We start from the raw sequence: 15,045 nt of genomic DNA on the forward strand, positions 1-15,045 counted from the left end.
TGACTTGATATATACTAATTGTCCCGACAAGTTAATCTGCTCTGGAGTTTGTCATGTCAGCATCAGCGACCACAGTCTAATTTATATTTTTCTTAAGGCTGGTTTCCATATGATCGCGGATCGCAGATCGCAGATCGCAATAAGGTCTGCGATCGTCTGCGATCGTCTGCGATCATATGGAAACTACTTCTGCGCTCGTCTGCGATCCTGCGATCGCGATCTCAGACGATCGCAGAAGATAGAACCATGTTCTATCTAAAGGCTGGTTTCCATATGATCGCAGACGATCGCAGACCTTATTGCGATCTGCGATCCGCGATCATATGGAAACCAGCCTTAAATGCGGCGCATGCAGCTACCTTTTAAGCGTGAAATTGCGATCATTAATTAGGTCTTTGTATCAAATTATAAATATACAATACTAAATATAAATCCAGGCTGGACACTGGACTTGATAAAACGCCTCACGTGTCACTTGAGACAAACAGTGATCAATGCAAACACATGCAACCTTGTATCTCCTTCATTTGCCTTAAGGTGGCTCACAACGGTTTCTAGCACTTACAATTTGATAGATCATTACTACCAATCTCCAGCAGTTACTACAAGAATGATATCAAACAAACGTCTAAAAATTGGTAAACAAGTTATGAGTATAGTTACTATCTGACAACGATATAACTTGTTAAAACAGCCCCAATCTTAGCATAAGTGATTGTATAATATTACTAAAAATCGAGCGTAGTGGCCTCAGTTTTTTATTATCACATTGTCATCAGTATTTTTTTTTCACCGTCATCAGCATGACAAGACGGCAAATTTCTGTAAAGCCTTAAAACATTGTAGAGAGGGGTTAAAAGCCACCTTAAATTTTTCCAACATTTAATCTCGAGGTTGGTATGAGCAATGAGACAAAGCTGATATCCGAATCGTCAAACAAAAAAAAAATAAACTGATAACTTCTTTGTGGAAACACTCAAAGCGGAAAATAAGGATCTAACACTGGCTAAGATTTTCTGGATTAAGCCTTACTGGCCACGAATGTGCCTGCACTGATCACTGTACAGGACCTGTGAGTCAAATGTGTGATAAAGATTACTAAAAACGAATAACACTTTTTATGATAAGAAAGATCGCGATTATAAAAAATTTGATTTAAAGGACCCGAAGGAAAACCGCCCCAGCTTAGAACATCCCTAACGAACAAAAACTTTCCAAAAATCGCCTGACACAGTCGACAGTCCATCTCTGTGATAGTCATCACAGTCCCATTTTGAATCAAATGAATTAAGCACCCAGCGATATGCTCCAGGTACAAAGGCAGCGCGACGGTAAAGTCTTACATCGCCATTAGCTACATATAGGTCAGCGCTCCATTTACCAACTTTGTCAACGCCATCCTGTATTCCCCACTGATTACAAAGTTTTGCTAACATCGAGTTGTCATTCTTCATTCTCATAAACGAGCCACATGAATCAGGCAAGACATCTGTCTGACCGCTGAAGTACTGGACAACAGCTTCCCCAGAGCTGTTAGCGGTCGTTATCACATGGAAGGTGCGACCCACCTGTTGTTTGCTGCAGTAGAATCTCAGTTGAGTGAATGGCAAATTTGCTCGCAGCTCATTCATGGCGCTCTTTGTGACAACCATCTTGTTGCTAAGGTAACCACTTATTCCACGGTATGACGTAACGATGGATAACTGAGGGGGAGTGGCTGAACTGTCAATCACCACATTCAAAACAAGAAGCCATCCGCCTGAAGTGATGAAGAGATACCAAAGGAGTAATCAATGGTGACGCGAGAACAAAATGACTTCTTTTGCATAAAATACATCTCCAGTGTTTTGGGAAAACGTTTTGGCAGGTAATAGCAGATTGTTACGAAAAATTGTTGCGTGACTGTATGCTAATTTAGTCTAGAATATTCTTGCATATTTAATTAGTTTTGTATCATAGTGACTAAGCAGTTTCTGAAGCCGTTTACGTATGATCCTGTAAATAGATTTATATTGTAACGTTATTTTATTTAGTTGCGCCGGAAAGTTCTAGAATCTTACGCTCATTAGTATATAAGCAAATTGGTTTAGCTTTTAGACAGGGTTGTTGTTTATGAGAAGAGAGTACGTGTTTATTGTAGTGTGACAAAGGTCGCGTGTATATTTGGCAGAGGCCGTGTTTAATCAAGTGTGACGATTCAGCGTCAAAAAGCCTTCACCTAGGTCGAACTGTAATTTACAAGCCTAGCGTGTGTTTGTTGTGAAGTTTCGTGTGGAATTTATTACGCTCATTTGGAATAAATAACCTTGTTGTTGTTCCGATAACCCTGCGTTCTGTTTAGACTTTGAACTATTCGCCACTCACAAAACGAACTCGTAACACAGATATACAGTCATTTTATCTCTTAGTAAATCGCTTTTTGATTAAATAGAAAGCAACCTTAAAGAAAATAAAGTAGACGTTCATTTTATTCCGTTCATGTTTTTGCTAGAGGGGTTATTGACAGGTAGATTTGATAATTTACAATGAACTGGAAGAAGAGTCCACCTAGACGGGATCACCACTTTGTAGTAGTGATCGGGATTGCTTGCCTCCGTGACACCTAGAGCTATACTACTAAAAGTTTTCAACTCCTGGCCGGGTTACTAAAGCACTCAAATCAAAGGGTAGAGGCCAGACAGTGGGTGGTTGTCTAGTGCTTTAGGTTGAGGGTACAGAAATCGGAAACCAGTATAACAGGATAAGAATAAAAATGGGACAGTTTGTCTCTTGAGACTAAGTGTCAAACAATTGGGCCAAACCCTTTTGGGCTATCAAAACGAACAATGACTTTTAGAACGTATATAGTATTATAGTAAAGGGAATGAAACTAGTTCAGTTGGCAAGCGAACAAAAGAGGTACGTTACCACTGGAAGAGCTAAAAGATGTGGGCTATTCTGGCGAGAGAGCCAAATTTTAGCAAGGAACCGCGTGAGATGATAACTGATGGACGCCCTATGCTCTCCCGGTATAGACGATTGTGGACAGTAGTAAGGGTTAATTAACATTCCGAAAAGAAGAGATGAGAACTGTGTTGATGTGGCTTGTGATGTTAATGAGAAGGAGCTGAGCATAGATCCTGATATAACAAGACACGCGCAATCGCTATAGCGTGATAGGATCACGTCTCCACGATGTAATATATAAGTCATGCATGAATATAATTTATGGCAAGTTTACTTTAACGTGAAAGTAGTAAATGTGCCGTGATGCTCAGTAAACGGCCACGCAGCGGAAATTGAGAAGTTGTGATTATGTGCTGTTTCACTACCAAGCGAAAACCGGTCTGGCTTGAATATTTTTTTAACGAGTGTAAACCGTTTTTTTTTTCCGAGTGTAAGCCGAGTGTAAACCAAGTATAAGCCGAGTGTAAGCCCGATTTCGGTGCCGAATAACCACCATAGCGACTGCCCGCTATCGTACTCAATGTTCTCTTCAGTATAGAGAACTTTCCAGAACCTACCTCCATCAGTTGTCATATCACAGTAGACTTTTAAAGGGTTTCCATTCCTCTCCGGGTCGATCCAGTACTCCCCGCTTTTGTTGGAGATTTCGATGTCCCGGATGTGCTTGCAAGAATGAGCAGGATTGTCTGGATGGGAACCGATCATTACTAAAAAAAAAAAAAACAGTCAAGCAGTAAAACAGTTCATATCCAGTGAAAGGTGAATAAGTTGTGTTTAAAAGTTCCATCCGTACTTAATGCGCTTGAGATTAAATATAAAGCTGCTTATCAATAGCCATCAAATAGAAATCAAACTAGAAGATTCAAAAAGGTCTGAACCGTTTTTACTTTTACAAAACTTTGTCTTGTTAGAGTACAAATTTCCTCTCGTTGGAGATATTTTTTCACCGATCAATTCCCTTTTATTTGAAAGCACCTTTGCCGTTTAGGTTTTTTGTTCTTTTTAACCTCAAAATTAGATTAAAAATTGTTTAAACAAGACCTCACTCTGGACAATGTATATGTGTGACTAAATTTCCGTGTGGCATCTCGGGAGTGCAATTCTGCACAGAATTCCCTTGTACATCCAATAAAAATGTAGTTTCTCCGACTGATGCGTTTCGTAAGAAACTGATGATAATGCTTACCTGAAGAGTTAACAGCTCTATAAGAAGCATTGAAGCCCGTGTAACTGTCATTACTATCTGATTTGAATATTACAAACATGTGGTTTGACGAGGAATAGATTCCTTCCTTTGCGGGAGGGTGACCTCCATAGAATACTCCCAACACCTCTCCTGAAGTGTTTTCTCCATCATACACGTATAAGCCGTCTGTGTTGTTCTCGCTTTGCAAACTGAAGTTTGCAAAAGTGAGGAGAATTTGTTGTGTAGGACTGACCGTGATCCTCCAGGAGCAGTACTGTCCATCCGGGTACTTGTTTGGGTAGTTTGGTGAGTGGAAAGTGCCGTTAACTCCGGTCAGGGTCTCACTACATCCTGTAAAAAGAAATACTTTGATAATATCTCACTTCGTCTTAAGGGAGGAATCCACTGCTGTTCTTGTCTTAAATAGTCATTTTCAGCTTAATGTCGCTCAATTTTATGATCTATCAGTTTAGAGTTGAGTCGACACAGAGAAAATTATAACACGTTTGTTCTGCAAAGAGGGATCCTACAGTAGTACTGGGCAGTGATGGCTTGTATAAAAGGACAGAAACAAGAAAATATTTTATAACTCCAAATACAAGTAATGCAAATTCGAGAAATCGCTAGTAACACTAGGGTCCTGGTCCTCAAACCCAGAACGGAAGTCTTTTTGGTCGCCGGTAAATTACGGAATGTGTTTCACTTCAGTTCACGTCCAACGGCAACTTAAAACTTAACCCTCTGGATACGGAAACAAGGGACATATCTGCTACAAACTGTTTTAAAAATGAACTGAAAAGTATTCTTCTGTGAATAATAGAGGCTTTTGATTTAAATGTGAATATGTCTAAGTTGATTGGTTTAGGTCCACTGTAAATAGTTTTAGTTTTATCCACCGTTGTCGAAATTTGTTATTTGTATTATATTTTTATATTTTATTCATAGCACGGCCACATTAGCTCTGCTTAATTTCTATTGTGTATAAATAAATTCTACTACTGCTATTACTAACCCACTTGGAATCCTGAGTTTTTCGCAAAAAACGACAATTTATAGCTAAATATGCTTTCCTTTTCTTGGAAAATTGGAGCCAGATCATCAAAAACAACGTTTGCGACATGGAAACCAAATGTTGAATTATTATAAAGTTCTGCAATTACTTCGACATTTTGTTTGGGACATGTGCACAACCAGAACGAGAAAAAAAATGGACAGGCTTTTTTGTCGCCTTGTTTTCGCCTTCTTTTCTTTTTTTATCCCACTACATTTGTGTTTTGGGTTTGTCTTTACGTGGTATTTGATCACTCTGAAGGAATTTCCACCTATTGACACTAAAAGTAGGAATAAATACAGTAAATAAAAAATAAATCGACTTCGTTATAAAACGAGGATGGCATAACAAACCTGTAGCCCTCAGATTTCAAATCAAATTGGAATTTTCAGCAATGACTGGAAGGACATCTTCTTTTTTCAATTCAACTTTTATCTACATTTTTACTGCTGGTTTCCAAAAATCATCTTCATTGACGTGGCATTCGATTCAGATGTTGATATACTGCCTTTATAACAATAATAATAATAATAATAATAATAATAATAATAATAATAATAATAATAATAATAATAATAATAATAATTTTTATTTAATAATAATAATAATTCTTTATTAAAATATTCTACAAAAATTGCTACTTACAAGTTAAAAGTATATAAAAAAGAGCTATTAAAAACCTATTCACAATTCATTTCGATTAAAAAAAGATAATATTTTCAAGCAATAATGTTTTTGTAAAGAAAAAGAAAAAAAAGAAAAAAATGATAATAATAATAATAATAATAATAAGAAGAAGAAGAAGAAGAAGAAGAAGAATGATAATGATAATGATAATGATGATGATGATAAAGATGATGATGATGATGATGATGATGATGATGATGATGAGTTGGTGTTTGACCGTCAAGCCACCAGCACTGGTCTTGGTTGGGTTTTCGTTGAACCGTACGCATTTCTCCATTTCTCCCCCCTCGACCTGGATACACACAACTTAAAAGTCCTGTATTTTTATTGGTAAAAGCCACTCCACTGTGGTCACCTGACAGGCCACTGGACCAGAATTACTCGTCTTGGGCTGAGTTGAATGACTGGGCGCGATTTGTCTTTTGTCGTAACCGTTCATTCTCAGTTCTTTGGCTTTCGCATCCAACACTGCCCTTTGAGGATGCAAATTCTCTGCTATTTATGATTCTATACGGATTTTGCTGTGTGGAAACGTTTCTCTCCAGGCCCGCTTGCATGACTTTGAGAGAGTCCGGTTCATATTCGGAGCCATCTTGTTTTCTTACTTTCATGTACAATTTTTGCAAAAACCTCTTCCAAAGTTTCGGGCGCCATTGTTTCCATGTTGCCATCTATGTTTCTCGACTATGCCCAGGATGACCAAACTCTCATCCATTTTCCTTTTTTTTCCGATTTGTGTTTTTATTTTCTGCCTGTATGAGGGTTTCTTGAATTAGCTTGTTTGAACTGAGAGGAAACCTGGTCTCGTCTGGTGTCGATAGGTTGTTTGTTTCCATAGTTGTTTCTGCGAGGACAGCTCGCTTGCTCGCTCGGTTTATCATATCGTCAACTTGGACAACTGTATCGCTTTAATTCATTTCAAGGCTCTCTAAGTCAATAGTACTGAAAAGGTTGTCAAAACCTAAAGAAAGCATATGTGGACAAACGTCATTGGACCACTTAATTTCATTAACTTTTTGTTTTTCATCTGAACCTTGGCAACTTGCTCAGTAAAGATTTTCCTTGATTTTGATTGGCTAGCATTAGTGGACATGAGGTAGTTGAATTTCATCGGCTCGTTGCATTTAGTGCTTAATTTTCGTTGGTTGTTTAACTGTCCGATTGCAAGGTGCTTGTAATCAGACAAGTCAAATCGGACAGTTTGGTACTGCACCACCCAATTTTTAGGTAACAAATAAAGGCTGTTAAAAAACAATCAGATTCAAGAATTTTGTTATTGAAACAATTAACCCAGAAAATGTCTCGTTATCAATTATATTACCTTATGTGGACTGCATATAATGTTTGTTTTAAACTTCTTAGAAGGACTTATTATACCTAAACACACGTATCCATCACCAATGTATCCTGGCTTGCAGCTGCAGTTAAAGTATCCATCGGTATTTATACACGTTGCATGCTCGCTGCAGTTATGGCTGCCACTGCTGCATTCATCGATATCTGAATAATAAGAGAGTAATGGAGACAGAAATAAAATGATCAGCCAAAAATAAAGGTAAGCTACATTTATAACTACGAAGAAGGACTCATTATACCTGAACACACGTATCCATCACCAATGTATCCTGGCTTGCAGCTGCAATTAAAGTGTCCAGCGGTATTTATACACGTTGCATGCTCGCTGCAGTTATGGCTGCCACTGCTGCATTCATCGATATCTGAATAATAAGAAAATAATGCAAATAGAAATAAGGTGATCAGCCAAAAATAAGGGTTAGCTACCTATATAACTAAAAGAAGGACTCATTATACCTGAACACACGTATCCATCACCAATGTATCCTGGCTTGCAACTGCAGTTAAAGTGTCCATCGGTATTTATACACGTTGCATGATTGCTGCAGTTATGGCTGCCACTGCTGCATTCATCGATATCTGAATAATAAGAGAATAATGGAGACAGAAATAAGATGATCAGCCAAAAATAAAGGTAAGCTACATTTATAACTACGAAAAAGGACTCATTATACCTGAACACACGTATCCATCACCAATGTATCCTGGCTTGCAGCTGCAGTCAAAGTGTCCATCGGTATTTATACACGTTGCATGCTCGCTGCAGTTATGGCTGCTACTGCTGCATTCATCGATATCTGAATAATAAGAGAGTAATGGAGACAGAAATAAGATGATCAGCCAAAAATAAGGGTAAACTACCTTTATAACTACGAAAAAGTACTAATTATACCTGAACACATGTATCCATCACCAATGTATCCTGGCTTACAACTGCAATTAAAGTGTCCATCGGTATTTATACACGTTGCATGCTCGCTGCAGTTATGGCTGCCACTGCCGCATTCATCGATATCTGAATAATAAGAGAGTAATGGAGACAGAAATAAGATGATCAGCCAAAAATAAAGGTAAGCTACCTTTATAACTACGAAGAAGGACTCATTATACCTGAACACACGTATCCATCACCAATGTATCCTGGCTCGCAACTGCAATTAAAGTGTCCATTGGTATTTATACACGTTGCATGCTCGCTGCAGTTATGGCTGCCACTGCCGCATTCATCGATATCTGAATAATAAGAGAATAATGGAGACAGAAATAAGATGATCAGCCAAAAATAAAGGTAATTTACCTTTATAACTACGAAGAAGGACTCATTATACCTGAACACACGTATCCATCACCGATGTATCCTGGCTTGCAGCTGCAGTTAAAGTGTCCATTGGTATTTATACACGTTGCATGCTCGCTGCAGTTATGGCTGCCACTGCCGCATTCATCGATATCTGAATAATAAGAGAGTAATGGAGACAGAAATAAGATGATCAGCCAAAAATAAAGGTAAGCTACCTTTATAACTACGAAGAAGGACTCATTATACCTGAACACACGTATCCATCACCAATGTATCCTGGCTCGCAACTGCAATTAAAGTGTCCATTGGTATTTATACACGTTGCATGCTCGCTGCAGTTATGGCTGCCACTGCCGCATTCATCGATATCTGAATAATAAGAGAATAATGGAGACAGAAATAAGATGATCAGCCAAAAATAAAGGTAAGCTACTTTTATAACTAGGAAGAAGGACTCATTATACCTGAACACACGTATCCATCACCAATGTATCCTGGCTCGCAACTGCAATTAAAGTGTCCATTGGTATTTATACACGTTGCATGCTCGCTGCAGTTATGGCTGCTACTGCTGCATTCATCGATATCTGAATAATAAGAGAGTAATGGAGACAGAAATAAGATGATAAGCGAAAAATAAGGGTAAGCTACCTTTATAACTACGAAGAAGTACTAATTATACCTGAACACATGTATCCATCACCAATGTATCCTGGCTTGCAGCTGCAATTAAAGTGTCCATCGGTATTTATACACGTTGCATGCTCGCTGCAGTTATGGCTGCTACTGCTGCATTCATCGATATCTGAATAGTAAGAGAATAATGCAAATAGAAATAAGATGATCGGCCGAAAATAACGGTAAACTACATTTATAACTGCGAAGAAGGACTCATTATACCTGAACACACGTATCCATCACCAATGTATCCTGGCTTGCAACTGCAGTTAAAGTGTCCAACGGTATTTATACACGTTGCATGCTCGTTGCAGTTATGGCTGCCTCTGCTGCATTCATCGATATCTGAATAATAAGAGATAAATACACACAAAAATAAGATCGTCAGCTAGTGGTAAAGTAAACTGAGGTAAACTATCCATATTGAAGCAGTTTAAGGTAATGATAATAATAATAATAATAATAATAATAATAATAATAGTAATAATAATAATAATAATAATAATGTTTATTTCCTATATTGTGCAGTCTAACATGCAAAAAAGATATGATCGAATGCGCATTACAACAATAAATCTTAAAGTAATGAATGGCTAATCACATCAGTAATAATTTACAATCTCCGGAAAAACAATAAAATTAAAATATGAGTTAATAAGATAACTAATAAAAAGTTTATTTAAAAAGATGTGTCTTAAGTAAAACTTTAAAAGTATTCGTTGATTGGCATTGCCTGATTTCTAAAGGGAGTCGGTTCCATAGTTTGGGCGCGACATTTGCAAACGCCCTATCCCCTAGTGTCTTTTTGTGTTAGAAATCTGGGATGTTAGAAATCTGGGATCTTGGTTTGATCATCTTATGGCAATCGATATTCACATAGGGAATATCTGCACTAAAGCCTTTAAGGGTCTCTAAAGTTAGAAAGTTCGTCTCCACTGAAGCTACTAAAATTTTAGTTCATACCTTAGCGAGGTGAAACCTAGATTACTGTAATTCACTGCTCTCTGGGGTGCCACAGTAACAGCTAAATCGCCTTCAAAAAATTCTCGATGCTGCTGCAAGACTTGCACGTTTACTGCCTAAATTTAATCACATCTTGCCTTAGCTAATAGATCTTCCCTGGCTAACTGTTGAGTTCTGCATTGAGTTTAAGATTTTATTATTTGTGTCAAAGCGTTGGACAGTATGGCGTCACGTTTAATCTCAGATCATATCAAGAAAAAGTCATCTGCTCGTAGCTCTCTGCGACCCAATGATCTTGCTTTGTGGGATGTACCTCGAACGTATTTGGCTGATTGGGCATTTGCCTATGGTAGCCATCGATGTGGAGCAAGCTTCCTAAGGCTATTAGAATGGTTTCAAATGTTGACACGTTCAAAAGACAGTTTAAGACGTAAGCTTGTGACATTTTGTGACGACATTTTCACATTTAATTTTTTATTGTGAAGCGCTTTTTTTTATATTGTACATACTGTAGTTAGCGCTTTGTAAATTTATTATTATTATTATTTCTATTATTATTATTATTATTATTATTATTATTGTTATTATTATTTTATTAAGAAAAGGACTTATTGTACCTAAACACACATTTCCATCACCAGCGTAACCTGCCTTGCAGCTGCAATTAAAGTGTCCAGCGGTATTTATACACGTTGCATGATTGCTGCAGTTATGGCTGCTACTGCTGCATTCATCGATATCTGAATAATAAGAGATTAATGCAAATAGAAATGTAGGCATGAACCTACTAGCCAAAAATTCGGGTGCACTGTGATCGCAAATTCCAATAATAGAGATAGCTCTCAATGGTACGATCATAGTTCTTAACAATCATCAGTCCCGTGATTACCATTGATTTACCACATAAAATGATAAGCTCTATTTCAGTTCGCTGAAAAAGCTTAAATAATTCGCCTTATCGTGTATTTACATTTAAAAATTCACGTAGTATGCCTACAGCTGAGAGAAAAATGTTGTTAATAAAACATTTGGATTGCATTACCATTTTCACAGTTTTCTCCTGTAAAGCCAATCTTGCAAACACACAGGTATTTCTTGTTGGTAAATCCCATGAGGCATTTTCCATTGTTCACACAAGGATTACTGGCGCAAAGATTCTTTAGAGAAAGAAACACATTCTGTGACGCGGCTGAAGCAGAATGATTTATGGAGGAAGTATAATTTATAATTATAATGTCAACGTGAACAGACCAACTGGATAAAACCAAACAATGACGTCTTTGGTACATTATGTTTCCCAGTATCCACCGACCTCGTAACTTTTTCCTTCCCGGAATTACATCCTGTCCTCTACGCCGGAGGAGTCCTTAAATTTTGGTTCAAGAAAATCCGATGTACTCACAAATTAAATGAAAGGAAGATTAACTTTTAATTTTTCATAACCATTATAAAATAAAAAATTCAGACAATATAGAAAAGAAAAACTTAAGGTGTCATTTTATCAAGAGATACCCAAAAGAATAAATATTAAAAAACTAATGACAATTTCACCATTAACTCGTCATCGAAAACGCAATCACCACGGTAATCATCATTGTCAGTTCGTCATTGTCATATCTAACCAGCATTACTTACTAACTTATTTGTCGTTCATACCTCTATTCCTTTGTATGTCCAGTCGCGTCGTTGTTTTAAGTCTTGTGGATGCTGCAGGTGGTCTGAGTTGCTTAATTCGCAAATACATTTTTCGTTACTTGGTGGACCAATATTCACTGAGACACATTCACTCTCCAGAAGACATTGTTCTTCGCATTGTCTCTGTATTCCGATAGAACGATTTAAAAATACGTGACCCTCAAGATAACGGCCGTTGTCCGGTGGATAAAACTTAATCCGTCGAATCTCTCCACAATAACCTGCAAAAAAAAAAAAAAACAATAATTTTCACTCACAAATTTTTTTTCCGGCAACCGAGCTTTGAATTGTCGTTGGCCCAAAACGTTTTCATAATCAAAATCGCTCCAATTTTGTTTGTTTAAACGCGCAGAAAGGAACCGTCACCAAACTGTCATTCATCAGTATTCAAATCCTAGCAGTAAACAGGATGTTTGTAACCTGAACCCAGTTTAATGGCCTAGCTCCTATGAGTCTCCTACAGCTTAGTTGTAGATTAGAGCATCTGAACTAGTCACCGGGAGGTCACAGGTTCCACTCCTGTTGGGAGAACTTAGATTTTTTGTCTTTCCAAGTATGCCTGTGTCACTGAATGAAAAAATACTTGTGTCATTTCAATAACGTTTTTCATGACAGGAATTTGTTGACATTAGAGTGAGTGCTAAAAGTTTTTTTCTGAGCCACACAGCAGCACGCTTACGTACACTGAATTTAATGATTCGACTCTGCCAGCTACCTAGTAGCAAAAATCTATTGCTACGGTGATGTTACGGTACAGTTAAGACTGTTGGTTGACCAAGTCCAGAGGTATATACATTGTATATGATGTAATGTTAAAAATAAAACTTGCTGGATTCACCACAAAACGTCCCCTCCATGTTATTAGAAAAGCTGTAACACGTGGCAATAATAAGAACATGACGCTCTCCCCCTCCAGTTACATCGTGCAATTTGCCTGAGCTGAAAGCCATCATGGCCCTTGCATTTTCTCAGTATTAATTTTTTCTTTAACAGAAAGTCTGAACCAGTGAAAGTAACAATCTCAATTTGCTGAAATGTTTTAATCTTTAACCAAGAAAAACATTTCCCCGATTCAGTTGAAACGTAAACGCTGGCCCTTGTTTAATTCGTTTCGAGGGTTAGACTTTAAATCAATGCAAATGTTGGAAAATCCATAATATACATGAGCAGCGTTTCGGGTTGGAATCTATCCAAGTTTATCATTTTTAGTAATCAAATGCATACGAGTATTTCCTTTTAATAGATTATGCATTAATTATTCATCTGTTTTTTTTTTAAGGGACAGAAAACAATTGAGTCCATGATGTTTTTGGGTAGTCAATAGAAAATAAATTTTTCTTCGCCATCTCCCGAACGTGAATTGGCCGCAAAAGGCACAGAACCATAACACGTATCTCCATTGGAGTACTAAACATCCCCTTTTTTCCGGAAACGGTTGCACTTATACTAAAAATAGCGAATGCTTTCCCTCGCAATTCCTCGATAGCTTCATAAAAACAAATTTTCGTTGCTTGCGGAGCTAATTACGAGTCATCCCATGAGGAAAGCAGCAATTGGAAATACAGAGCATACAACAAAGCTAATTACAATCGACAATTACGTGTGGAATAATCATTGTTTGGCAACAGCTTCTGACGCACGGGAAGCTGTTAGGCTGAGGAAGTTTGCTGAAAATGTTTTCGTTTTATTTGTGCAACTCAATAAAATGTTGCGTCTTCCATCTCACGGTCGCTGGAACAAAGTTACAAAAACGTTAGAAAACTTTGTATAATTTGAAACACCAAAATAATTTTTTGTTGTTGTTGATATTTACAATTGAAATAGTTACCATGAAATGGAGTGATCTGCAGAATGAACGATAGCCATCCTAGTTCTGCTGCTGTGGATTGTGCAGCTTATCTCTCCGGTCATGAATTTATCACCAAGAATTTCTATTAATCCGGGGCACCCAACGACAGTATTAAACCAGGAAGAGATGAAATGTTGCTTCCTACATTCCCACCCTGTATATGTGAACTTTTAAAAGGCAAATTTGAGTAAGCTAACACAGTTTAATTTGTTCATATTCCTTAAAGTTAACTTTAGAAAATTTTAGGGAACGGTTCATCATTCCCCGACTTTACAAGCTGCTGTTTGCTTTCCGAAAATGCCAGCTGGACTTTTCTCGCTCTTTTAACGACGTATTCCCCCTCCAGCAACAAAGAGGGATATTTATGAATGTCTGAGATGACCGTTTCCTAAAGAAAACGCTAGTTTTTTCTCGGCACAATTTAAATAATCCGGATTTCCGAGCCGAAAAATGTCTTTCTGAACATGATCCAAGCTGCCTCCCCTAAGTAGCTTAGCAGCTAGAGAAAGAGAAACCCAAATTGAAAAGGAAGAAAAGTATATCATAATTCTCTAGAAAACAAGTTTTAAAGCATTTGTGTTTATAGAATATCAAAACATGATAAATTTACCACTGATCAAATACATAGAAAACAATTTAGTAATGTGTTTGAACAATATATTAAATAGAAGAGACGGACAACGTTTTTCGCGTTTTCCTTAACCTTTGCTTGTGCTCTGATATTTATTTAATGTTTTATACCTCCTAAATTGAAAAGGGGAGCTCATTTAAGCACTGGCTATTACTACAAGAAATATTTCAAACGTTTGCTGAAAAACTACAATTCATTGATAAGGTATCTAATTAATCTCAGGGCGCTTTCCGTTTATACTTTCTAACTCCTCATCTATTTTCTCCCTTTTAATTTCTTCCTAGATAAAGGTCATGAAAATAAGTCGCAAAGACAACTTGGACACACTCGAGAATCGTCGAAGAACTTAGTCAAACTCTACTCAACTCGGCTTCACTTACGAACGAATCAATAGTTCGGATCGGTCTTAAGTTAAGCTGGAATTGCATGTAAATTATTGTTGTTTTCTACTATTTTTTCACACTTTTCTAACGTACCTTTAATGCAGTGGAGCCAAGCTCCCCAAACGACGCACACTAGCAGCAAATCTACAAAGGTGAGAGAACAGCTCGCCATTCTTCTCAATGAGGATTTTCTGAGACAGCTACCCTTTGCTAGCTTTGTAATTTTGTTAGCTATCAATTAATTCAGATCTCACAGCAATTGGGCTCCCATTTGCATGGGAAGCGTAGGAAAAGTGACAGTTTTAATTGCTAGGGCTATC

General features: G+C 37.5%; 2 protein-coding genes across 5 annotated transcripts in view; both read right to left on the reverse strand.

Annotated features, from left to right (window-relative positions):
* The window catches only part of LOC146477974 (protein kinase C-binding protein NELL2a-like), a 46,876-nt gene that overhangs the window by 6,376 nt on the left and 25,455 nt on the right, over positions 1 to 15,045 (reverse strand). The gene's annotated exons all lie outside the window — the stretch shown is intronic.
* LOC146477975 (uncharacterized) lies at positions 354 to 14,933 on the reverse strand. 4 transcript variants are annotated; one of them, XM_085112632.1, is made up of 9 exons: positions 14,819 to 14,933; positions 11,824 to 12,083; positions 11,210 to 11,324; positions 7,683 to 7,805; positions 7,466 to 7,588; positions 7,248 to 7,370; positions 4,133 to 4,483; positions 3,504 to 3,653; positions 354 to 1,759 (listed from the first exon to the last, which is right to left on the reverse strand). In XM_085112632.1, the coding sequence occupies exons 1-9, from the start codon at positions 14,895 to 14,897 to the stop codon at positions 1,197 to 1,199; spliced, it is 1,887 nt and encodes a 628-aa protein (XP_084968758.1). In that variant the 5' UTR covers positions 14,898 to 14,933; the 3' UTR covers positions 354 to 1,196. The 4 variants fall into 4 exon arrangements, with proteins under 4 accessions (XP_084968758.1, XP_084968759.1, XP_084968760.1 ...); XM_085112633.1 differs by lacking the exon at positions 7,683 to 7,805 and adding an exon at positions 9,209 to 9,331; XM_085112634.1 differs by lacking the exon at positions 7,683 to 7,805.

This window comes from Pavona decussata, unplaced genomic scaffold (assembly GCF_977016875.1).
Source record: "Pavona decussata unplaced genomic scaffold, jaPavDecu1.1 SCAFFOLD_67, whole genome shotgun sequence".
NCBI lineage: Eukaryota > Metazoa > Cnidaria > Anthozoa > Scleractinia > Agariciidae > Pavona > Pavona decussata.

Bases quoted from the DNA above. Each gene is read 5' to 3' on its own strand.
- LOC146477975 (XM_085112632.1), bottom strand. From the start codon at position 14,897: ATGGCGAGCTGTTCTCTCACCTTTGTAGATTTGCTGCTAGTGTGCGTC. The intron at 11,325-11,823 runs GTATGAACGACA...CTTTCTCTAAAG, and splicing joins GGACATACAAAGGAATAGAG to AATCTTTGCGCCAGTAATCC. The intron at 7,806-11,209 runs GTAATGCAATCC...CTTATTATTCAG, and splicing joins AGGAGAAAACTGTGAAAATG to ATATCGATGAATGCAGCAGT.